At 38.8% G+C, this 25,033-nt stretch overlaps 1 protein-coding gene across 7 annotated transcripts in view; it reads left to right on the plus strand.

Moving 5' to 3' along the window:
- LOC113656439 (band 4.1-like protein 1) overlaps positions 1 to 25,033 on the plus strand; it is a 97,592-nt gene that overhangs the window by 32,809 nt on the left and 39,750 nt on the right. For all 7 annotated transcript variants that reach the window (XM_047808012.1, XM_047808003.1, XM_047808001.1 and 4 more), the window contains exons 2-3: positions 20,675 to 20,814; positions 21,754 to 21,921. In XM_047808012.1, coding sequence (XP_047663968.1) covers positions 20,695 to 20,814; positions 21,754 to 21,921 — 288 coding nt within the window. In that variant the 5' untranslated portion in view covers positions 20,675 to 20,694. The remainder of the gene's footprint in view (positions 1 to 20,674; positions 20,815 to 21,753; positions 21,922 to 25,033) is intronic.

Consider the following 25,033-nt stretch of genomic DNA (forward strand, 5'->3'; position numbering starts at 1 on the left):
AAAAATGACCTTGTAGGTTTTATTCCTTGCTCCCTGCAACAGATTGTGGACACAGATGTCTCGGAGCTTCACGCCGCAGTCATTTGTGAAAATACACTATTCCTTTAAACAAAGTCTTCGGATCTGAGAGAGGGAGAAGGTGCATGCTGAAGTCTTTGGATATATCTGTGATTTGACTAAAAATGTACATTTATAGCATTTGGTAGATGCTCTGTGATCCAGAGTAACTTACATTTTAAATGCATTTTATACATCTAAGCAATCGAGGGTTAAAGGCAGGGTTTCCAATTTTTGAGAAATGCTTCAGAAAACTGTCGGGCCGAATAATAAAAAAAAATCAAAACAAAAAGTAGCCAACGAGCAGAAAGGGGCGGGGCTTGTTAATATGGGCGGAGAGAGTGTTCAGTGCGCATGTGTGACATTAGCGGAAAGCGGTTTTAACATTGACATGGAGGATAAAAACAAAGAAAGAAAGCGAAGAAAGGCTTACGATAAGGCAAGAAGTAGGACGTGTTAATATAAGTATTTTAAATACCTGTATTTAAAATACGTATGTATGTGTGGGCGGAGCTATCAATACAGGGGTGGGACCCATTTGGGGTAGGGGCGTGATAGTTTTGTGATTGTGATTTCAAATGTCGACATTGGCTTTCAAAAATCGGAGACCCTGCCTTTAAAAGCCTTGCCTGCCCAGCTTAGTGCACCTGGGGTTTGACCTCACAACCTTCCGTTCAATGGTCCACCATCTCAACCAATATGCTACCACATCCCTAAAAAATCCGCTTCACAAAATGAAAGGTGATGCAAAGGGAAGAATCTCCATTTAAAATACATTATTTGATGACACATAAGAAGGGCCATTGTGGCTTAGTGCATTTCAATGACAATATTTAATGTAACTCAAAATGCATAAATATTACGTGTTTTTCTTTGATCCAAAAAAATAAAAAATGGTGAATGTGTGCAAAATTTCTGGTGGATAAAAAGAACAAAAGACTTCAGTACATAATGCTATTAGAAATTTGTTTACTTCTGGGTGGGAACTGTTGTTTTTTATTGTTCCAGGATTTTCCTGATTGTTTTTTAACAAATGCTGTTTAATTACCGGATCAAACCTCACGGATGGACCAAATCCTCTGTCTAACATAAATATAACTATAAGTGGCATGTTTTTTTTCAGGACTCAGCCATAATAAGAGCCACTCTGTTCTTTCCTCAAGGGGCAGTTGGCTTCATATCGTGGTGTGGTGTTTGTGCAGCAATAAGGATGGAGTGTGACCGTTTTACTACAGCACGGCGTAAACAGACAGCCAAGCCGGATTTGTCATTATTTATTGCCTTTGTGCTTTTGGTAATTATGATACAATGTCGTTTCCAACGACACACTGTTACTGTTTGTGCTGCAGCTGCGAAAAGGCTCTCTGTCTTTATCGGCTCTCTCTGCGAAAGACAGCGCTGTGGAGAAATAACTGCTTATTACGAGCCATCTGTCAGATGACCTTGGTGAGACCAGCGATATTAGCCATCTTGGAATTTAGCTACAGGCAGCGCTCACAGTCTTATCTTCATTCAGCTGTTGCTCCTTTAAAAGGATCTCAAACGGTCGGCGTCAAAGATAGATTTCTGCCCCAGTGTAATTATCTCCTTACGGTTATCTATAGCTTCTGTAGTGAGTTTAGAACGGACTGATTTATTTTTTTTTAAATCGTATATTTCTTCCCTTTTTATTATTCGTAGCATAAACTACTGAATTTACCTTTGCTGTCGAATTTTTGATTGTGATTGGTCAGAAGAGTTTCTATAGCAACTTCCTTCTCACAGGTCTTTGTTTCCATAGCAACTAATTGGCAGGGACTCAACATAATCTAAGCCTCGTATATTACTTAATAAACAAAAACATATAATATGATCGATATTGTTTGATTTGATTATAGCCATCCAAAGGTTTTTTTTTTTTTTTTTTTTTTTTTTAATATTTAGAAGGAGTCTCCAGTGTCAGCGCTTTGTAACAGTCAGGTTGAGAAAATTCGAAGGTGATGACGGGAACTAACAAAATTAAATGTAAATATAAACAGATAAATCATATGGGATTTTTAATTCATAGAAAAATTATATTTGAAAAGTTTGTACGGTGTAAGAGGAATTAGCTATACACTTTGGAGACATGTGGGTTTTGGAAAATAATCAGGTTTATTTTGGACCGCATCGTTTATATCTAAAAAAAACATGCTCAAAAATGATTTATTCGTTCTTTAATGGACTAGAAGAATTACGTCCATGATGCACCTTACACCTCTGACCGTCTGTCAGGACTCAGCCCGGACTTTTGGCCACGTGCCTTTGTTTACCTTCCACGTCACGTGTCTGCTCCGCATTCGTCAGCTCCTCCCTGTTTCCACACCTGATCCATATTGTGTCATTATTGTCTTTTGGCGATGGCAGCGCGGAACCATTAGTTACGTTTACCCGTCGTTACGTTTAGTCATTGTTAAGTGTCGTCATTTGTATTGTTTCAGTTATCGTCTTTTTCTGTCTTTGTCTTCATTATTTATTAAACCCCTTTCATTTGAAGCTATCCTGCATACGGGTCTGTCTCCTTCCATCTTGGTTGTGACACCGTCACACCGACCTTGCTCAATGACCTGACAGAACTAAACTAAAGTTACCCAATTGAATCTCCTCACCATAATGTTTTTATTCCATTTAGCATCCTGATCACAATCCCAGAGCTTTAACCACTTTGCCCTGTTTACTACCTGCTTAACAAATGACAGATATCTTGTACTGTGCATGAAATATTTATTTTTCACAATACATTTCTGCGCACTTCATAACACGCACCAGTGAAGCCTGATAGCAGACCCCAAGCTGTGCGATGTGGAAACTGAGCTCATTAGACCGGGCGGGAAATCTTTTCATTCATCCAGAATATGTGAATTTAATGCGCTCCTCATCAACCCGCTAATAAAACGGCAGAGTACTTCTGCGTACGTACATATCCTGCGGTCCTCTTCTATTTCTAGATTCCTTCTCTACAGAAAATCCAGACTGTTATATAAAGTATAGATACTTTTAGTAAGTAAGATTCATATCCCTTTATTTTCCTCTGCATTCTTTCTCTCTTGTTCACCGGAGCGGCAAAGATTCGCTCAGATAGATATTCCCCAGACTGGAAAATAAAACAGCGTGACAGATTGTGACGGACTTTACGTTGCATCGGTCGCTTATTATCAAATAAATGTATTAAACAGGTTATGCTCTGATGTCCCCCGGAACGTCCCCCTGAACTCAAAATCTGCTCTTCGATGCTGACTTTGGGAAGCTCTCTATGCCCTCTTTTCCATTTACATTTAAACCACATTTTATTACTATATCATTTTCAAACTGATTTATGGGTGGAGCCAATTTTTGATGTCACTAGGTAAGATTTATGGCTTTGGACAGCTGGGTGGAAATATTAGCATACTGAGAAATTATGAGCTGGATTTAAAGTGAAGCAGTGAGTTTTATAGATGATATTTTCATCATCATAATCATTAGTTGAGTTGAATGGTGGTGTATATAAAGTCTCTCTTTAACACACACACACACACACACACACACACACACACACACACACACACACATACACACACACACACACACACACACACACACACTTACATAACCTGTGCATCTGTGTGTAGCTGAAGGAAGGTTGTCTCTCGCAATCAAATCATATGCAGTGTTTAGAGCAGATCTGTGACTGCTGCAGAATCACTGAGCATGAAGCAGCAGGCACAGCAGGGCGTGTGTGTGTGTGTGTGTGTGTGTGTGTGTGTGTGTGTGTGTGTGTGTGTGTGTGTGTGTGTGTGTGTGTGTGTTTCCCCAGTGACTGTACATTTCAGCAGCCATGCCCCATGCACTGGACTCTTGCTGTAATTGGGTGATGCAATTTTCTGTCTCTTGAAAACAGCCACTCTGTGTGTGTGTGTGTGTGTGTGTGTGTGTGTGTGTGTGTGTGTGTGTGTGTGTGTGTGTGTGTGTGTGAGAGAGAGAGAGAGAGAGAGAGAGAGAGAGAGAGAGAAAGAGAGAATGAGATTGAAAATAATCACTAGAGACACTGCAGTGACATAGAAATACATCTGAAAAGTTTCAGTATCAACGGAAAACAAATATTAACAATAAAGATATCATTTTTGTTTTTGACCAAAGTGATCCATCACTACTGATGTGAAGAGAATCAGTTCCGAACGAATAAAACACTTGCTTAGAATTTAGAAAGAAGGATAAAAATCACGTCCCCTGCATTTTCACTGACCGCTTGCTTTTTATTGGTTCAGGATAAACAATAAAATCGACATGACATGAAAGTAAACAAGTCACCACATCCTCTTCTGTGATTTGTGTTTCCTCACCTATTTTTAGGTAACATATAAAGTAATATATATAAAACATAACTAACATAAAAGTGATTATTATATTTAGGTTTTTATTGTTATACACTGACATTCAGTGTGAGACTGTAAACATTTATTTATAGTCGTTGAGCTCTTCATCTCAGGACTACTTTCATACGTAATAAAAGTTCACAGGGTTATAAAAACCTGAATAAACACTTTTGAACATATTTGTCACAGAAATTTATCATCTAAAATGGAGGGCTTGGGGGCCATCACTGTGCTCCAAGCCTGCTTTTTTGAATCCTGCCATAACTCTCCGCCTTATCCCACCTGATCCTTTTTCAGAAGAATACGGTGAAAGCTTGTCACTATAACTCAAAGCTGCTGCCCAGGGAATGAAATGTGCCGCGGAGAATCTGACAAGCTCCATTTTCATCAGGATGTATCGCTGGTGCATGTACAGTAAGCAAGCCAACACAACACCAAGAAAACTAGTCGATGTATATCCGCCACACAGATCGTCGCAAAACGGAAGAGCGCAAACTCACCGAGTATCATGTCATCCAGCTGTCACGACCGTGTTGCGTTGCATCACTGCTGAACCCTGATGTCAGGATGCAGTGCAGCTTCATAACAGCTTCATCTGCATAGCAAACATTAATACACATACCATACACATTAACAAGTACTCATCTTGTAGCTCATCCACCTTGTGCTTTCAGCATTTAGCAGATAACTTTTTCCAGAGAGACTTACAACTTTATTTCAATTTAAAAAACTGAGCAATGAAGGGTTAAGGGCCTTGCTCATGGCCCCAGCTGTGGCAACACTTGGTGGACCTGAGATTCAAACTCACAACCTTCCGATCACTAGTCCAACACCTTAACCACTAGGTCACCACATACTTTTCTGCTCACCACGGATGCAATGAGTGATTATTCCTGATTATTACTGTTTGCTCATACCAGTATGAACATTCTCCTTGTATCTGTCTCATTTTTTGAACCATTCCATATAAACTCTAGAAATGTCTAATAGGTGAGTAGTTATACTGTCAACCATGTCACAGTTAAAGATCTTCTGATTCTCTTGACCTTTATCTGGAGGATTCTTGTATTGTGCTGCTGCCACATGATTGGTTGATTGAATAACTGCATATATAAGCAATATGTACAGGTTTTCCGAATATATTAAGCAAAGAAAAATGTAGGAATCTCTTCATAACAGAAAGCTCAGTGTCACATCAGATTTGTGCAAAGTCACAATATTTTAATTTTTTCAAACCACTGGAAAATTGGCGTCCTGGTTGCATCAGCTCGAGCGTGTGTATGAGTCACTGCTGCTGTTTTTATAGTATTGTATGCTCTGTACAGTAAGACCAGGCTCTGAAATAAAGCAGCTGTACAGTACTGTAGCTAGGGAGGAAGTTAAACATAGACAGATGAATAAATAAGATGAATGAAAACTCAAGGCATTCTGGACCGTTTTTGTATGCAAAATTGTTTAAAAATGTTTTGAAGCATTTTAAATCAATCAATCAATTCATTCATTCATTCCTATTACACCAATCTTACCATATTACACCAATCTTACGTTCTTTGCACTGGCTGCCAATCCGATACCGTATCGACTACAAGATTCTGTTATTCGTTTACAAAGCTCTCAGTAATTTAGCTCCCAAATATCTATCTGATTTGATTGTTATGTACAATCCTCGGAGACCACTTAGATCCCAAAATGGTCATCTTTTGTTGGCACCACGATCTAGTCTGCGACGCAGGGGAGACCGAGCTTTTGCAGTAAAACTTTTCCCTAAGCTGTGGAATAGCTTGCCACCACCAGTCAGAACTGCTTCTATGTTTGCTGAATCTAAATCCATGTTAAAAACACACCTGTGCTTATCCTGTGCTTTTAGTTGTTGGTAGTTTGTACGTGTTCTTTTATATTTCGGTTCTTTTTTCCCTTTTCTTTTAACTCTATGTACAGCACTTTGGCCAGCTCAGGCTGATTTTAAATGTGCTTTATAAATAAGATTGAATGAATGAATGAATGAATCTATGAATTCAATTCCATTCAATTCAATTTTATTGCGGTGTTTTTTTTACACCGATGCCTTTTTACACTGTTGTTTTGTAACACTGTTGTTTTGTTTCACTTTTTCTTTGTTACACTGTTGTTTTGTTACACTTTAGTTTTGTTATGCTGTTGTTTTGTTACACTGTTGTTTTGTTACACTTTAGTTTTGTTACACTTTAGTTTTGTTACACTTTAGTTTTGTTATGCTGTTGTTTTGTTACACTGTTGTTTTGTTACACTGTTGTTTTGTTACATTTTAGTTTTGTTACACTTTAGTTTTGTTATGCTGTTGTTTTGTTACACTGTTGTTTTGTTACACTGTTGTTTTGTTACACTTTAGTTTTGTTACACTTTAGTTTTGTTATGCTGTTGTTTTGTTACACTTTAGATTTGTTACACTGTTGTTTTGTTACACTGTTGTTTTGTTACACTGTTGTTTTGTTACACTTTAGTTTTGTTACACTGTTGTTTTGTTACACTTTAGATTTGTTATTCTGTTGTTTTGTTACACTTTAGATTTGTTACACTGTTGTTTTGTTACACTGTTGTTTTGTTACACTGTTGTTTTGTTACACTTTAGTTTTGTTACACTGTTGTTTTGTTACACTTTAGATTTGTTACACTGTTGTTTTGTTACACTGTTGTTTTGTTACACTTTAGATTTGTTACGCTGTTGTTTTGTTACACTTTAGTTTTGTTACATTGTTGCTTTGTTACACTGTTGTTTTGTTACACTTTAGTTTTGTTACACTGTTGTTTTGTTACACTTTAGTTTTGTTACATTGTTGCTTTGTTACACTGTTGTTTTGTTACACTTTAGTTTTGTTACATTGTTGCTTTGTGATGCCGTTTTATTGTTATGTTGTTGCTTTGTTGTGCCATTGTAGGTTTCCTATATTTTACTGTTACTCTTTGCTGGGGATTATGACATAGATCTTTGAGCATCCAAATGAAGACATACAGCACAGAAACCTGATCTATTTTTCTGTAAAACCTGTCCCTCAACAATGAAATATAAATAAGCGATTGATTCACTTGCTTGCTTACTGACTCAATCACGATCTACTCACTACACATCAGAGACAACAGATCTGAGACAAGCCATCACTCACTGTAACACAGAAGTGCTTGCTGTCTGAGGAAGGCTTCCTGACAGTTTTTGGATTCTGATGCAGCGCCTGCTTTCTCCTCAAGATTGTGTGTTCTAAATTAATCTTCACTCTCTCATTGGCCGCATCGAACACAAAGATGCCATTGATCTGTGTGTGCAGTCGGGTCACAAGTAAACTAATGCCTGTGAACCTTCCCCTCTGCAATCTCTGGTTCATATCTACAGTTCAACAAATAATCCTTTGTTAAAGATACCATGTTTTATTGGTGATGAGAATGCAGGATAAATGATAGAGAGAGAGAGAAAAACAACAACAAAAGCCTCAGCCTGATTTCAGGGGCTGTCAGAAATGCTTAGATGATTGAGAATAAAAAGGTCACTTTCTGGATCCACACCATGTGAAGGTGACACTTTTAGACAGTGATTGCTCAGGAATAGAGTTTATTGATGAGGGGCAGAAATCTGTGGGAGCTTTGAGTGTTTATCTGTGAAATATCAGAGGTGACTTGTTAGTTGATCATAGAAGACAAAGTTTTTATTATATTTTACATATGTATGATGTGGGCATTTTGACTTTGTTGCACTGCTGTACAGACACTTTGTTGCACTGCTGTACAGACACTTTGTTGCACTGTTGTACAGACACTTTGTTGCACTATTGTACAGTCACTTTGTTGCACTGTTGTACAGACATTTTGTTGCACTGTTGTTCCGTCACTTTTCTGCACTGTTGTACAGACACTTTGTTGCACTGTTGTACAGACACTTTGTTGCACTGTTGTTCTGTCACGTTGCTGCACTGTTGTACAGACACTTTGTTGCACTGTTTTTAGACACTTTGTTGCACTGTTATACAGACACTTTGTTGCACTGTTGTACAGAAACGTTGTTGCACTGTTGTACAGACACTTTGTTGCACTGTTGTTTAGACACTTTGTTGCACTGTTATACAGACACTTTGTTGCACTGTTGTACAGAAACGTTGTTGCACTATTGTACAGACACTTTGTTGCACTGTTGTTTAGACACTTTGTTGCACTGTTGTACAGACACTTTGTTGCACTGTTGTTTAGACACTTTGTTGCACTGTTGTTTAGACACTTTGTTGCACTGTTATACAGACACTTTGTTGCACTGTTGTACAGACACTTTGTTGCACTGTTGTTCTGTCACGTTGCTGCACTGTTGTACAGACACTTTGTTGCACTGTTGTTTAGACACTTTGTTGCACTGTTGTTTAGACACTTTGTTGCACTGTTATACAGACACTTTGTTGCACTGTTGTTTAGACACTTTGTTGCACTGTTATACAGACACTTTGTTGCACTGTTGTACAGAAACGTTGTTGCACTGTTGTACAGACACTTTATTGCACTGTTGTTTAGACACTTTGTTGCACTGTTGTACAGACACTTTGTTGCACTGTTGTTTAGACACTTTGTTGCACTGTTGTTCAGTCACTTTGTTGCACTGTTGTACAGACACTTTGTTGCACTGTTGTTTAGACACTTTGTTGCACTGTTGTTCAGTCACTTTGTTGCACTGTTGTACAGACACTTTGTTGCACTGTTGTTTAGACACTTTATTGCACTGTTGTTTAGACACTTTGTTGCACTGTTGTACAGACACTTTGTTGCACTGTTGTACAGACACTTTGTTGCACTGTTGTTCAGTCACTTTGTTGCACTGTTGTACAGACAGTTTGTTGCACTGTTGTTTAGACACTTTGTTGCACTGTTGTTTAGACACTTTGTTGCACTGTTGTACAGACAGTTTGTTGCACTGTTGTTTAGACACTTTGTTGCACTGTTGTACAGACAGTTTGTTGCACTGTTGTTTAGACACTTTGTTGCACTGTTGTTCAGTCACTTTGTTGCACTGTTGTTCAGACACTTTGTTGCACTTTTAAGTAACTTTGTTGGACTGGTGTACAGTCACTTTGTTGCACTGTTGTTAAGTAACTTTGCTGCGCTGTTGTACAGACACTTTGTTGCACTGTTGTTCAGATACTTTTTGAACTGTTGTTTTTCATGCTGAGGCTGTAGCACTGTTGCTTTTTTGAGCTAACTCTTTGTTGTGCTGAATATGATTACACTGGCAGTATGTTGGGTTTTAAGTGAAGAATTTCTGTCTTAACCTTCATCATACACTCTGTTTATGGCTGAGACGTAAGCTAGCAGTTTATCCAGATTTGACCTTCAGTTTATTTCTAGTTTTCCGAATGACTTCAGTGTCACGTTTGTGCCCAGATCAGATGTGTCAAAGCATCTCTGCGATGTTGTAAATTATTCCACAATGCTTCAGTTCACACTCACACATCTGTCGAGTGCTAGCTCCTGGATTAATTTAGCAGATCTACACCTCTCGCCGACTGGCTCTTACGTCACATCTCGCAATCACATAGCAGTGTTTGTGCTCACAGGGGCAACAGGAAGCTTGATTATAGATGTTGTGCATCATCTCAAGGCACTTCAGAAAGCGCATCTGTGTTGGATGTCTCTCATTAGGTGTGACATTATGAAAGCTCAGAGTGCCGCAAATTATACTGCGCTGCCTATAAAAAATGTGACGCTAATGCAGAGTGTTGTTATGCACAATCCGCAGTTCTTTTAGTCAGTATTTCTTTTGTAAGGCTGAAGAATAAAAACGATGATGCTGATATTTTCCATGCCCCATTGTAAGAGAAATAGACCAGAACAAAAGTACTGAAAGGGCTGAGATGATAAAAGGAGAATTAATGCACTCAGCTCTACATTCCTACCAAAAAAAAAAAAAGACTGGAAATGTTTCACAGCGAAAACTTTTGTTGTATTAGAACACATTTGGGCTTTTATTACAGACAGGAGAGTTTTCTCATGCGTCCACGAGACATTTCGAAGGCTTTCGTGTGTATGCATTTTGCTCTGGAGTCTGATTAAAGCTGACTTTAAGGAACTCGGTATATACAAACATCTACAGATGGATCCTCATGGGTTCTTTGGAAGATAGATGAAACCCTTATTTTTTTTTCCACAAGATTGTAGCTTTAGAAGTGAAGTACAGCTGTTATGAAGAAGAAGTTTTGAAGAACCATTTTTGAGAACCAATATACTGTACCAGAACCTTTCAAATTCTTTGGAGCTTCTTAATATTTGAATGCATAAAAAGTTAATAGTTTAATGGTTTAAAAAAATGGAAATATATTTAAGTAAAAATGTCTTTATTTATTAAAAAAACACACTAAAAACACTTTTGAGTTCTTCCTGCAGTACAAATTAAGGTAAATTTTATTGTTATAGGTAAAACCTGGTTTTATAAGAGGACGTAGGCTCTTTCATTGAGACATTGGGGAGTTTGAGAACATTGGAGTTTAGAGAACTTTCATAGTAAAAGGGTTCTTGGTGGGTTTTTTTGGTTAGACACAAGAATCCCAAAGCTCTTTCACTTGCAGCCATTTATAATAAACTCTCTGTAAGATTTGTGGATTATAAGTGAAACCAAAGAGTAACCTGTTCTCCAAAAATGGTTCTTTCAGTTTAAAAAAATTAAAACGACTGACTTGTAGAGGTCTTCACGATCCACTTAGATCCGAAAACCCGAGGTCCGACCCGAGACCTGAGCGAGTTCGGGTCTAAAAGCTTCACGTGTGTTTCGGACACAAGTCGGGTATAATAATAGCTGCATCGGGTCTCGGGTAATTTAAAATGAATGTGTTTTCACCGAACGGACCCGAGAAAACCCTAACTACTGTATCTCGTGTGTGTGCATCGACTCGAGTCCTTTTCAAACCTCTCCTCTGTTTGCCAAGACCGCTTGCGACGTGTGGCTGGTGACGTGTGACTGGCGGTAAGCTAATTTTTGTTGAAACAGACCTGTCAATCAATTTTGAATCCATGCCGTAGTGGTTACTTTAGTGTAGAGTTTTGCAGCCTTTGGGTCCAGGCGGGTTAAAAAAAAATCGCTGTCGGGTCGGACTCGGGTTTTTTCGGGTTTGTCTCGGGTCGGGTCTTTCTTAAAAAAAAAAAAAAAAAAAAAAAAATTATATATATATATATGCACATCGGGTTTGGGTAAAAAGTGATTCGGGTCACTCCGGGTCAGGTACATTTCTTTAGACCCGAGAAGACCTCTACTGATTTGACTACCCATAATATGTGGCCTACTTTTGGTAGGTACTAACAACTGTATACCCTGAACACACCACAACACCACAAGAGATGCTCTGATGCTCCCAGTCATCTAGCCATCACAATTTAGATGTTGTTAAAGTCACTTGTATCCTTGCACTTGCCCATTTTTTCCATTTCCAACACCTCAACCTCGAGAACTCTCTGTTCACATGTTGCCTCAAAAATCCCACCCTTTAACATGTGCCACAGTGAGATAATCAACAACATTCACTATCTGTCAGTGGCTTTAACGATAAGATCGGTGTAGCATTTTTAATTAACATTTTGATTAAACCTTTTCTTCTAGAAGCACACAGAGCACAACTTGAGGTAAAACTGTACACTGGAAAAAAGAAAAAGTGCTCAAAATCTAGAACCCTTAACTTTTTACCCTGAACCAGCCTATTCAAGACCATGACTAGCACTTTGTTACTAGTCTAGTGCCTCATTTGCACATTTGAATACTACAGGAAACAGTTCTATAAATAATTCTTCATTCATTCATTTTCTACCGCTTTATCCGAACTTCTCGGGTCACGTGGAGCCTGTGCTATCTCAGGCGTCATCGGGCATCGAGGCAGGATACACCCTGGACAGAGTGCCAACCCATCGCAGGGCACACACACACTCTCATTCACTCACACACTACAGACAATTTTCCAGAGATGCCAATCAACCTACCATGCATTTCTTTGGACCGGGGGAGGAAACCGGAGTACCCGGAGGAAACCCCCGAGGCACAGGGAGAACATGCAAACTCCACACACACAAGGCGGAGGCGGGAATCGAACCCCCAACCCTGGAGGTGTGAGGCAAACATGCTAACCACTAACCCACTAAGCCTCCATGCCTCCTTTAAATAATTCTTGTAATTTATAAATAAATAACCCAAAGTAACTGCTTTTAAACATCAGATGTTCTAATTTATGAAGAAACTATGAGAAATTATTATGCAAATGGCATTCCAGGGAGGAAAATAAGGTTAACTTAGGAAGAAAAAAAAAGTTGCTTGTGTCTTTAGGTGTCTGTTTGAGAAATATGGGCTGAAGATCCTCTGGTATGTGTGTCGTATTTCCCTTCACAGTGCAGACCTCGGGGCACGCGGTACTCACCGAGTCCTGTCAGGATCCGTCAGCGTGATAAGAACCTGTGCTTCAGCGTGTGGAATGCTGAGCACTGAATGAAGGCTTGTTCATTCATCATAGTGTTTTTTTTATTGTGAGTGTTGTTTGATCTGCTGTGATGTATCGCTCAATGCTTTCTACACCTTCTCAGTGGAAACATGGCGTGAAATGATCTTTTTTTTTTTTTTTTTTCCTCACGGGCCGTCTGTACCGCTGTCAAGATTTACTCTATCTATGACGTGTCATTTCTCATTCTTGGTTTTTACAAATTATTAAAGGTGGATAGTATTTTAAAACTCCTTCCAAAATGTCTTAACGTCTACAGGCTGTGTATTTTTATCATCTGAAATCTGTTTGTTGTGTCTGTCTCTGTGTCTGTGTCGAATCAGTTTGGTATTTGCACACACTTAAAGGGATTAAAGGGGGCTTTAGTAGTTTAAGCGAGACATAACGTCTGGTGCAGGTGAAGATGTTTCAAAAACGTGAGACGGGTTCAAGGTCAAAATAAAGATCAACAAATAAACTAAATCAAGCAACAGTAAACATGGAAAATAAAACAAAAGGATCAAAGAAAGTGGGTTATTCACAGCGAATTAAGGGTCCTTTTAAGCATTTTGGATTTTTTTTCTTAAGGCTCTGTTGTGGGGCAGTTGTGGCCTAATGATTAGAGAGTCTGACTCGTAACCCGAAGGTTGTGGGTTCGAGTCTCGGGCCGGCCGCGACTGAGGTGCCCTTGAGCAAGGCACCGAATTCCCCAGCTGCTCCCCGGGCGCCACAGCATAAATGGCTGCCCACTGCTCGGGGTGTGTGTGTTCACGGTGTGTGTGTGTGTGTTCACTGCTGTGTGTGTGTGCACTTTGAATGGGTCAAATGCAGAGAACAAATTCTGAGTATGGGTCGCCGTACTTAACCGTATGTCACTTCACTTCACTTGTTGGTTTTCACACAGAACATTTAAGCGATCCATCCATGAAGTCCAGTTATGATGTTTTTGTACATCGATGCAAAATCTTTGAAGAAAAAAAAATCAGGACCCATCAAAAAAATCCCTTTTCTGTCATCTCTAATGCTGTCATGCTGTGATAGTGTTACACTCTGAGTTAGAAAGCTGGTCTTCATACCATCGGGGTAACGTCCCTTTGAGAATCCGATCTCCTCTCAGGAGGCATACAACTGCTTTCAAGCTTCTGATATCTGTTATGATGCTGTTATTACGCTCAGAGGCAATCTGCCAGCCTGTTTCTCCATCACACCGTGTGAGCAGCCAGTAATGTCCCCAAGCTCCAATTCTCTCTTTCTCTTTTAAATGCAACTGCATTCCGTCCTCCTGTGGCCAGTTCCTATAGGATTACATGGAAAACGTGTGCTGATGATTGAAGCAAAACACTTTTTGGTTTTTAATGAGTGTTCAGACAGATTTTTATTGGAGTTGCCAGAGTTTACAAAATGTATTGATTGCATTGATCTGGAGAAAAAAAGTACTGCTGGTTAATATGTTATAATTGTACCATAAGTGGCTTGCAGAGAATCAGGAAGGCTTGGATCGGTTATTTGTGTTTTTACGAGCCTGTGCCCCAGTGACCAATAACTGATCACCATCATTCCCGGCATCGATCACTGATCATCATTATTCCCATCAACCAGTCACTGATCACCACTGCACTCAACAACCGACCACTGATCACCCTTGTTCTCAACAAATCATTGTCTCCATCGACTAATCACCGATCACCATTATTCTCAACAACCTGTCACTAATCACCACTGCCCCAAAGACCAATCATTGATCAGCATCGTCCCTATAACTAATCACTGATCACCACTATCCTTATAACAAATATATGATCACCATTATTCCATTTTGATAAAAACTGTTTTTAGTAAATTCATAAATAGATTGTTTGTGATGTCTTTGCCAATTTCTGGGATGTGGTAGCTCAGTGGTTAAGGTGTTGGGCTACTGATCAGAAGGGCAGGGGTTTGAACCCCAGGTCCACCAAGCTGCCACTGCTGGGCCCCTGAGCAAGGCCCTTAACCCTCAGTTGCTCAGTTGTAAGTCACTTTGGATAAGGGTGTCTGCTAAATGTCATAAATGTAAATTTCTGATAAAACTTTAGAAATCCTCCTTCATCTAAAATGTTTTGATAAGCAAATGATCCCGACAAGCTATGACTATGCAAATTAGCTGATGGCATGATTTGACTTCATCTGGCAGATTCTGGAGACTTTTGGTGCAAGCGTTAGCTTCTTTTGCCTGAAAAGGTTTGGCAACACTGTGCGCAGGCGGCGTGCAGAGTTTGTATAAAGGCAGTCAGCGTGGAGTGAAGTGTAGAAACAAACAGACAGTGTTTACTGTAGACCTGCAGACGGCTGTGAATAGAGGAAAAAACCCAGCGCTGCTATGGACGCTTTGTGCTCACTGCGTTTAACCTTTGTGTTGTTGTGGACAACAGACTTGTAGAAGGAGGAAAAAGAGAAGCAACGAGGCGTTCGATGGCTTCCACCAGCCTCGGAGAGAATCATTGGCATGCCCGGCTGTTCGGGGTCCTAAACCCACTGAGTGATCCAGTTCTAAGCCTCCAGCCTCATGTACTGCCTTTATATACCCCTCTGCACTCCAGTTCCCATGATAACATCCCTCTTTCCTCTCTTTCCTCTTGACTGTTTCCTCTTCTTCCATACAGACCCACATCTCTATCAAACACAGCTTGGCCAGTGCTCGATGGAAATTGTTCCCTGCTGTTTCCATGGTAACTGAATCTCAGGCAGCCCTTCCCTTCTTCCCTCCCTCCTTGCATCTATCTAGCATTAAACAAGACCAGAGACAATTAACATTCCATCCTAGTCAGAAAAAAGAAAGAAAAGAATTGGGTTTGATGTTTAAAGATTTAAACTATTCTCTGGTGGATATCTATCTATCTATCTATCTATCTATCTATCTATCTATCTATCTATCTATCTATCTATCTATCTATCTATCTATCTATCTATCTATCTATCTATCTATCTGTCTGTCTGTCTGTCTGTCTGTCTGTCTGTCTGTCTGTCTGTCTGTCTGTCTATCTATCTATCTATCTATCTATCTATCTATCTATCGATCATTTCAGACATATTTTTCTCTTTCTGTGAAGCTTCATAAGATATCACTTCATCTTTTTGGAGCTTCACAAAATATCTGTAATAAAAGAAGACATTTTAGAAGGTCAGTGCCTGATGATGAGTTATGAATCTCGGAAAGCGCTTTCAAAGTTTCTTTAATAACGCTTTTTTCATCAGTACTTTATTACCCAGGGTTTGCGAGTCGCTTGTCCGCCGCTTTGTGCTGCAGCTTTTCAGCGCATGACTCTGCGACTCTACATCCGAGGACATGGCTGGGTAATGGGCTGTGACAGGAAATGGATGGCTTCAAATGCTACTCACTCTCTCTGTGGATGAAAACAGCCCTCGCTAATTTGGTAATTAATCTGATGCTATTAAAGATCTCCAGACAGGAGTCCTACTTCTGTTCAAGTTCCATTCAAGGCAAACTTCAGAGTTGTATTTGTCTGTTGTGTAAAACATCTTTGTATCTGAGTCACAATTTTTGCATCTCACTGCGTTTAAGAAAAGGATTAACACGTGTGTGGGCATGCTGGTGTAGGAAGAATAACCAACAACGGGGTGGTGTGACGAAGCCTGATGCAAGCGTTTTATGCCTCTTATACTACAACAATGTGCTAACGAGTACATTTATTTTTTTAATTATTTATTTTGAAGCCACTTTTGAAACATAGCAAATGAGGGTTAAGAGTCTTGCTCATGGAAAAAGCTTGAGGTTCCTTGGATTTTTGAACTTGCAATTATCTCAAGGCTTTATCCAGTCAGGCAGTATTACCCCAAAGCACTTAACTATTAACCTTTTATATAATTGAGCAGGGTCACATCCCACATCCACCTACATTAAGTCTGGTACGTTTAATTGTCATGATTTTGGCTCACATTTAACAGAAACCCACCAATTCACTCTCTCAAAACATTAGAATATGGTGATGTGCCAATCAGCTAATGAACTCAAAACACCTGCAAAGATTTCCTGAGCCATCAAAATGGTCTCTCAGTTTGGTTCACTAGGCCACACGATCATGATGAAGACTGCTGACCTGACTGTTGTCCAGAAGACAATCACTGACACCCTTCACAATGAGGGTCAGCCACTAACATTCATTGCCAAAGAAGCTGGATGTTCACAGAGTGCTGTATCCAAGCATGTTAACAGAAAATTCAGTGGAAGAAAAAGATGCACAACCAACCAAGAGACCACAGACTAGAGAGGCTTTTTAAGCTAAATCCATTCGACAAAGAATGGACCGAGGCTGGGGTCAAGGCATCGAGAGCCACCACACACAGACGTCTCAAGGAATTTGGCTACAGTTGTCGTATTCTTCTTTTTAATCCACTCCTGAACCACAGACAACCTCAGAGGACCAACAATTCACTAAAAACAAGTTGCAAAAAACAAGCTATTTTTTTATCGGTCTTATGACGTATTCAAATTTTTTGAGATAGTGAATTGGTGGGTTTTTGTTAAATGTGAGCCAAAATCATCACAATTAAACGAACCAACGACTTAAAGATGCCCTGCCACACGTATTTCATTACTTTTGTGGTAATGTCTGAAGTTTACCATGGACTCTGTAATATTTTTTGTGGAAAAAATGCCTTGGTTACCCTGTTTCAAGCCATTCTAGTGTGGTATAGAAAGCCTGCAGGAAGACTCCGCTCGATTTGCGTCAGTTCTCATTAATATCCAATGAGCTATGCCGCTTGGCTCTGATTGGCTAACCGCTAGGATATGAGAGCGTGACTATTCATTCACCCAGAACAATAAGCAGCCTAGGATAGAGGAACTTTGTTTACAATCACCTGGAATTGTGGCAGAATGGCTCCTTCAGGTATATTGACGTTCAGCCATCCTTGCCGTATAGGAAACTCACTGAGCTACTCGAATTCTGTGGGCGCGGTCTCGAGTTGGAGGGCTCACGAATAGTAATGAGCTCGATCAATTCTACGTCACTCTGAGCAGCTTTTCTCTAATTGACCTGATTTCTCCGCTTATTTCTTTTCAGTGGCTAGAGCTGACAGGGGAGGTAGCAGGTCATTTTCACATTCCCGACACAACACAAACACATATGGACCTAACACATATCAAACAATACAAGTAAAAACGGTTTTGTGTGGAAGGGCACCTTTAAACTACTTCAGTCTGTGCGTACTGAATTTATATAATACACAAGTTTCACAATTTAAGTTGAATTACTGAAATAAATGAACTTTCTAACATTGTAATGTATTGAGCTGCACCTGTACGTCCTCAGCTTTCTTCTGTTAATAAGTGGGTAAACAATTCTGAGCTTCTTCACAGGTTTCTCCTGGAAATATTATGACATAATTTTTTCTAGCTGATATGCAAAAATCATTTGCATCTCATGTGCATTATTGACAAAACTGAACAATCGGGTTTTTATGATAAAATAATGTGGTAAATAACCCATTTCTTTAGAAATATGAGAAGAAATGGATGTTCAATCAGATCCGCTGAACTTTGTGTACATCCTATTTTACGTCTAGCATCATTTTGTATGATTTCTGTCCGAAAACAGCTGAATATATTTATGCGTGCGTTACTGAAACACACTTGAGACGGAACTCTGTTAAATAGAGAGGCATTGTTCTGAGAGTTGTCTCATCTCTGATAAAGAGGCTTCGAGCTACTTCTGAAGATGAAGATGGATATCCCTTGAGCCTTTCACCGGAGTACTGCACACACAAAAAAATCCGCTACACAACGGCAGGTTTACAACCTCGTAATTTTAGCGCCTCAGACAAAAAAAAAATGAAAAATTGATTTATTGCCATAGTGGTGAGCTCAGCTGTAGCAGGCAACTTGAAAAATATGAGCTGGCAAAGGAACAGATATTTCTCTTAGTTTTGTCCATGTGGGATACGATGGATTCGCAAAGATTTAGGTAGCAGTTGTGCTTCATTTTTAATGGGCCTAAAATTCACCCTTGTTGCACGCCACTTACAATCTAAATTTTGCCGCATTATGCTAATGTTATTTGTGTCCTGAGGCCACTGGAAGAGCTCAAATGTCAGTCTGTGATTGGATTAGACTAACGGGAAAGGGTGTGAGACGTTCAATTTAAGTGATGGACATCCGTTTGAGGAGAGAGGAGAAAATGAAAGAGGATGTCCTTGAAGGGCTTTACAAGTATGGATATGTCTGGACTGATTTAATGGACCAGGAGAGTGTTTTTGAATACCTGGAGTGGCATGTGGATTAAGAACAAATACAAATTTCTCTTGGTGATTTGTTTTTAAATATTAATATGGAGGTTGCTACTGTTTGGTCTTGAATGCCTTTGCATTGAATGCCTTTGACATGTCTCACTCCACAGTGGTGATAATATGAAGCTTATTTAAAAGTAGACACTAAGAGCTAGTTTGTAGTGCTTCATCAGTATTTCTGTTTTGGACAAGAATACCACCAGCAATATATTCATAGAAAAGTTCCAAAAAAATCAAAGTAAACGTTGATATCAAACCCATTTCTGCTCTCTGAGATGCTTCAAGTGCTTCTTTATAAGAGACTAAAATGTATCTTTAATCATTAAAATTCTGGTTTATCCAACATAACCAGAAATACACAAGCCAACTGAGTCCTGAGTCATTTTAGATTTAATGGGGGTGGGTGGTGGGTGGTCACGGTTTGCCTCACACCTCCAGGGTTGGGGGTACGATTCCCGCCTACGCCTTGTGTGTGTGGAGTTTGCATGTTCTCCCCGTGCCTCGGGGGTTTCCTCCGGGTACTCCGGTTTCCTCCCCCGGTCCAAAGACATGCATGGTAGGTCGATTGGCATCTCTGGAAAATTGTCCATAGTGTGTGAGTGTGTGAGTGAATGAGAGTGTGTGTGTGCCCTGTGGTGGAAAGTTCGGATAAGCAGTAGAAAATGAATGAATGAATGAATGAATGATTGAAAACCTCCCATAAGTCTATGGAACACCAGTTTACTGACAAACTTGCAAAAAGGGTTAAAAAACCTGAAGAAGAATAATTTTGGATTTTTTTCTTTCATATTGAATATTTAGTACACTTGAATAGAACCCTGTTGTTTTCTCACTCTTGTTATGGTCCTTTAGACATATGAGAACCCAGCAATCTTACTTGTGTAAACCAAACATAACCAACAAAACATATTTAAGTACTTATTTATTTTTCATATTGATAATAATCAGTAATTTATTGGGGTTTTGACTGTGCAATCGCCATACCTGGATGATTCTATGCTTTCTACACACACATTTCTGACGAGTAATGAACGTTTTGTTTACAGTCTCAGCCTTACTCAACCATCAGCCGATATTTTCTTGCTTTTTGGTTCCAAAATAAATAGCAAACGACCCACAAGCAAACATTTCGGACAGAGCTAATAGGGTAATAAATACAAAAGTGCTTCAACTTGGATTATTAATGACATGTAACCAAACCTCCATCATATCCTTCAAAAGTTCCTGAAATCGCTCCAAAAATAATTTGTGGTTAGATGACATTGACAACATAATGGTGAAGAATTATTTAAAAAAAAAAAACAACACAAATTGCATTCGTGCCAGTGTAATTAGTGTGGAATATACAGTAAGTGCGCGGTCAGCAGCAATTCAAGGTAAAAGCAGTCGGAGAAACCTCAATTCTGTTAAAAAGATAAAGACACGGTTGGAATAGTAGCTTTGCCGTTTAATGTAAGATAAAAATGAATGGAAGACTGACCCTGATTCCTGTTGATGTGTTTGTAGGGTAAAGTGAAGAAGTGAAAATGACCACGGAGAAAGGTCCTGAGTCGGAGGTGAAGAAGACAACAGAGGAACCGTCTCAACAGAAAGTATCCGCAGGCAGAATGTCAGAGTCTTCTTCTGATGGCAAAATGGCCAAGCAGGTGAAAAACCAAGCATTTTAGAACATCAGTTAGAAAACAGCTTCAAGTTTTTACTGCTATCATTTTGAATTTTTTTTTTTTTATATTTTTCATCTGATAAAATCGGGGACACGGTGGCTTAATAATAGATAATAATAGATTTTTTGCAACACACCTTGAACAGTGTTGTGTATCATATCCTGTTTTGTGTGTATTTATATTCAATACAATTCAATTCAATTTATTTGTGTAGCATGTTTAACAATCCACATTGCCTCAAAGTAGCTTTACAAAAGTATAGAAACAGGAAAAAAATATATATAACAATAAGAAGAAGAAGAAGAAGAAGAAGAAAAATAAATAAATAAATAGATAGATAGATAGATAGATAGATAGATAGATAGATAGATAGATAGATAGATAGATCAATATTTAAATAAATTTCAAGTTTAAAATTAATTAAAAAATAATTAAATAAAATTTTTAAATACTATATGTCTCAAGCAAGGGGGCAGGGTGGCTTAGTGGTTAGCATGTTTGCCTCACACCTCCAGGGTCGGGGGTTCGATTCCCGCCTCCACCTTGTGTGTGTGGAGTTTGCATGTTCTCCCCGTGTGTGAGTGTGTGAGTGAGTGAGTGAATGAGAGTGTGTGTGTGCCCTGTGATGGGTTGACACTCCGTCCAGGGTGAATCCTGCCTTGATGCCCAAAGACGCCTGAGATAGGCAAAGGCTCCCCGTGACCCGAGGTAGTTCGGATAAGCCGTAGAAAATGAATGAATGAATGAATGAATGAATGAATCTGATAAAATCCCAATCTGCCACGATTACAAATTGGAATTAATCTTATAATGTAAGCCTTAAAAAATGTCTTAAAATGTGACAAAATAATAGTTGAACAAATCAAACCAGATTTTTTTTTTACACATCAATCTTTACGGATTTTACTTCCTGATTTTCAGGACCAAGAAGGCAAATGTCCAGACGATCACAAAGATCCGGACGATGATTCCGAACGAACGACACCAGGGAAGAGCCCCAAATCGCCACAGAAGTCGTCCAAGCGCTTGAAGACTGTCCCCTTCAAGGTGACTCTCATGGACAGCTCTGATTACGAAGCTGGTATTGAGGTAAGATAAGATATCTCATCAGTGTAATCCAGGAGCAGGTCATAAATCTACTGCATGTTTGTATCTCGTGTAAGGAATAAAACACACGTGCGGCTGCTGTTAAAGCGAGATAATCGACAACAGGATGCTGTGAAGTGAAGTTAAAGCTGGCTCTCGTTTTTAAATAACAGTGCATTGCCAAAGTGTTCTCTTTTTTTCTCTCTTACACCACGGCTGTTTGCCAAAGATTAAAATTCTTTATTAATTAAAAAACTTCTTAAAAAAATCTTTTCAAATAATGTTTTCTATTGTATTCATCTCCTTTTATTAGAAAAAAATTTTTACTTTGTCACTTTTAAAAACTCCTTACAACGAGCCTCCACCGTACGTCCTTGGATAGGCTGTTACTATAGAAACGATAACATATTAATGAATCAATAGAAACCTTCTGACCAATAAGAATTGAGAATTCTACAGACTAGCGCTGCGGTAGAATGCAGTCAGAATGGATTGGCACACATATACGGTCTTTTATTTATTTGTTTGTGTGTTTGTTTGTTTGTTTATCTATAGCATTTGGCTAATAACCAGCGCGACTTTCATTTTATCTCATTTGATACAACTGGCCAATTGAGGGTTAAGGGCCTTGTTAAGGGGCCCAACTGTGGCAGCTTGGTGGATGTGGGGTTCGAACTCACAACCTTCCCGATTTGGTAGTCCAACATCCCCATATGCATTTTGATATAATGTTAATATGCAGTATATTTTCTCCTTGGTTTTCTAAAATAAATGCAAATACCATGTGCCAAGTACAGCTAAGATTTGACATGAATATGGACTTTAATTCTGGTATAATTTCATTTAAATTTATTACATCCATTAAATCTAAAAGTTTGAATCAGATATTATTATTATATTATTTTTTTTAATTATGTTGCTTTGAACCACTGAAATTACTTTAGTAATAATACGGCATTATAGCACCTTTATTTTTTTATTTTTTTTTTATTTTCGTAGATAGAAATGTTTACTTTGCTAAGGTGGAAATCATGTCCTGTGTTTTGACTTTAAATTTATAATGTTTTGCATATTAAATATACAGAATAGAAATCCACATTTTATTGATCTGGATTTCGAGGAAAAAAAAAAATCAGCTACTATTTAATTCCCAGATGAGCAAAAATTATAACATATTTCACTGTTTTTATTTTGAAAGGGTGGACTTTTTACCCAGACAAAAAAAAGAGGTGCTTTACAGAATAAATATAAAGGTCTACAGAAAGGAGAAAATGATTACAACGTTGGACACGAAATCTCTTTCTGAAGATTAACCAAAGCTCTTCACACACTCGACTATCCTCCACAAAGCTTTTGTGATTTGGGCTCATTAAAGTGAAGCTGTTCTATTTCTTTCTTTAATGAGTGTCTCATTTACCCCGAGTGCTCGCAGAGTTTCAATTGAACTGCTGTTTTTTTTGCCTGTAACAATGTCCACTGTCAGAGCTTCCTGTCGAGAACATGCAAAACAAAATTGTTTGGTTTTGACTGAATATTTTACATGCTCTTTAAATACAGCATGTGGAAAATAAAATAGTTCCCGAAGCGGGACCTGAAGTCATTATTCGAGTAATAAATACAATCCAGGATTTTAAAACGAATCAAATTGGAGCTAGAGATGAGGATTTACTGGCGTTCTTAGTAAAGATGAGAAAAAACAGGTGAATTTTAATGAACAAAAATATTGATACACTTTCTGAATATCTGATAGAAATCTAATGTTTCATTTTCTTAGAATAAATCGACTTCAATTGATTTGATTTTTCCCGCCTCCGCCTTGAGTGTGGGGAGTTTGCATGTTCTCCCCGTGCCTCGGGGGTTTCCTCCGGGTACTCCGGTTTCCTCCCCCGGTCCAAAGACATGCATGGTAGCTTGATTGTCATCTCTGGAAAATTGTCCATAGTGTGTGAGTGTGTGAGTGAATGAGAGTGTGTGTGTGCCCTGTGATGGGTTGGCATTCCGTCCAGGGTGTATCCTGTCTTGATGCCCGATGACGCCTGAGATAGGCACAGGCTCCCCGTGACCCGAGAAGTTCGGATAAGCGGTAGAAAATGAATGAATGAATGAATGAATGATTTCATTTTCATTTTAGATCCATCTACATAAATCATTACCAAGAGTGCCAATATTTCTGTACCTGGCTGTATCTAAAATAATAATGCATGCATAAGCAAGACCATATTTATGTGTTTTTGTACATAACTCCTGAATTGAATAAACATTATCAGGTTATTTTAAAGCCAGGCTGCTTTAATTTTAGAAAAATGACAATTCTGCAACATTCTAAAAACCATTTCATGAAAATTACAATGTACATTACAGCGTTATTACAGAGTTGGTCACTTAATGTCCCAAGCACAACACAAACATTATGGAAATATTAGTGTTTATGTTGCTCTAACGTTGTGTCAGAACGTTATCAGGATGCCTAACATAGCATCGGTATGGACGTAGGGTAAAACCTTCTGCTAGATGACAGGTGTGGACTTCTTTTTCTCCACCCAGTGATAACTTTTGATCGATGTGATAGTGCGAACTTGGAAGATAAATTTTTTTTTTGTTGACGATTAAAAAGTCTGAATTTTTCTAGAAATGTCCAAGAAGCTGCGCTGGACCCTGCAGCAAGACATACTGTATAACTCTGGGCTCAGCTTGCTTCTCATAATCCTGAATAAGATTTCATGCCAGACCTAAAAACAACCAGAGGAAAAAGAAAAAAAAACACTAAACAAAACATGCAATATAATACATGCTTGTGACCCCTTGGGACAGATTTGATAACGTAGCTCCCAGTTCCTGCTCTGAGCTCTATTTTTAGTCATATTAATTATTTATCATGTTTTAGTCGTAATTCTATAAAGCCTGATGATTTGGAGTGGACGATTAACGGCGAAGTGGTTTAACAGCGATCGCATTTCAGTGTGGCATGATTGCAATGTGTTGATGAAAATGAGATTGAAAAACTTTTGGGATGAATGAGTATGGAATTCACTTTAGTGTTTAATTAAAAAAAAATAATTAAAAAAATAATTAAATAAAAAATAAATAAATAAATAAAACCTCACTGATTATTGTT

Source organism: Tachysurus fulvidraco, chromosome 2 (assembly GCF_022655615.1).
Source record: "Tachysurus fulvidraco isolate hzauxx_2018 chromosome 2, HZAU_PFXX_2.0, whole genome shotgun sequence".
Classification (NCBI taxonomy): domain Eukaryota; kingdom Metazoa; phylum Chordata; class Actinopteri; order Siluriformes; family Bagridae; genus Tachysurus; species Tachysurus fulvidraco.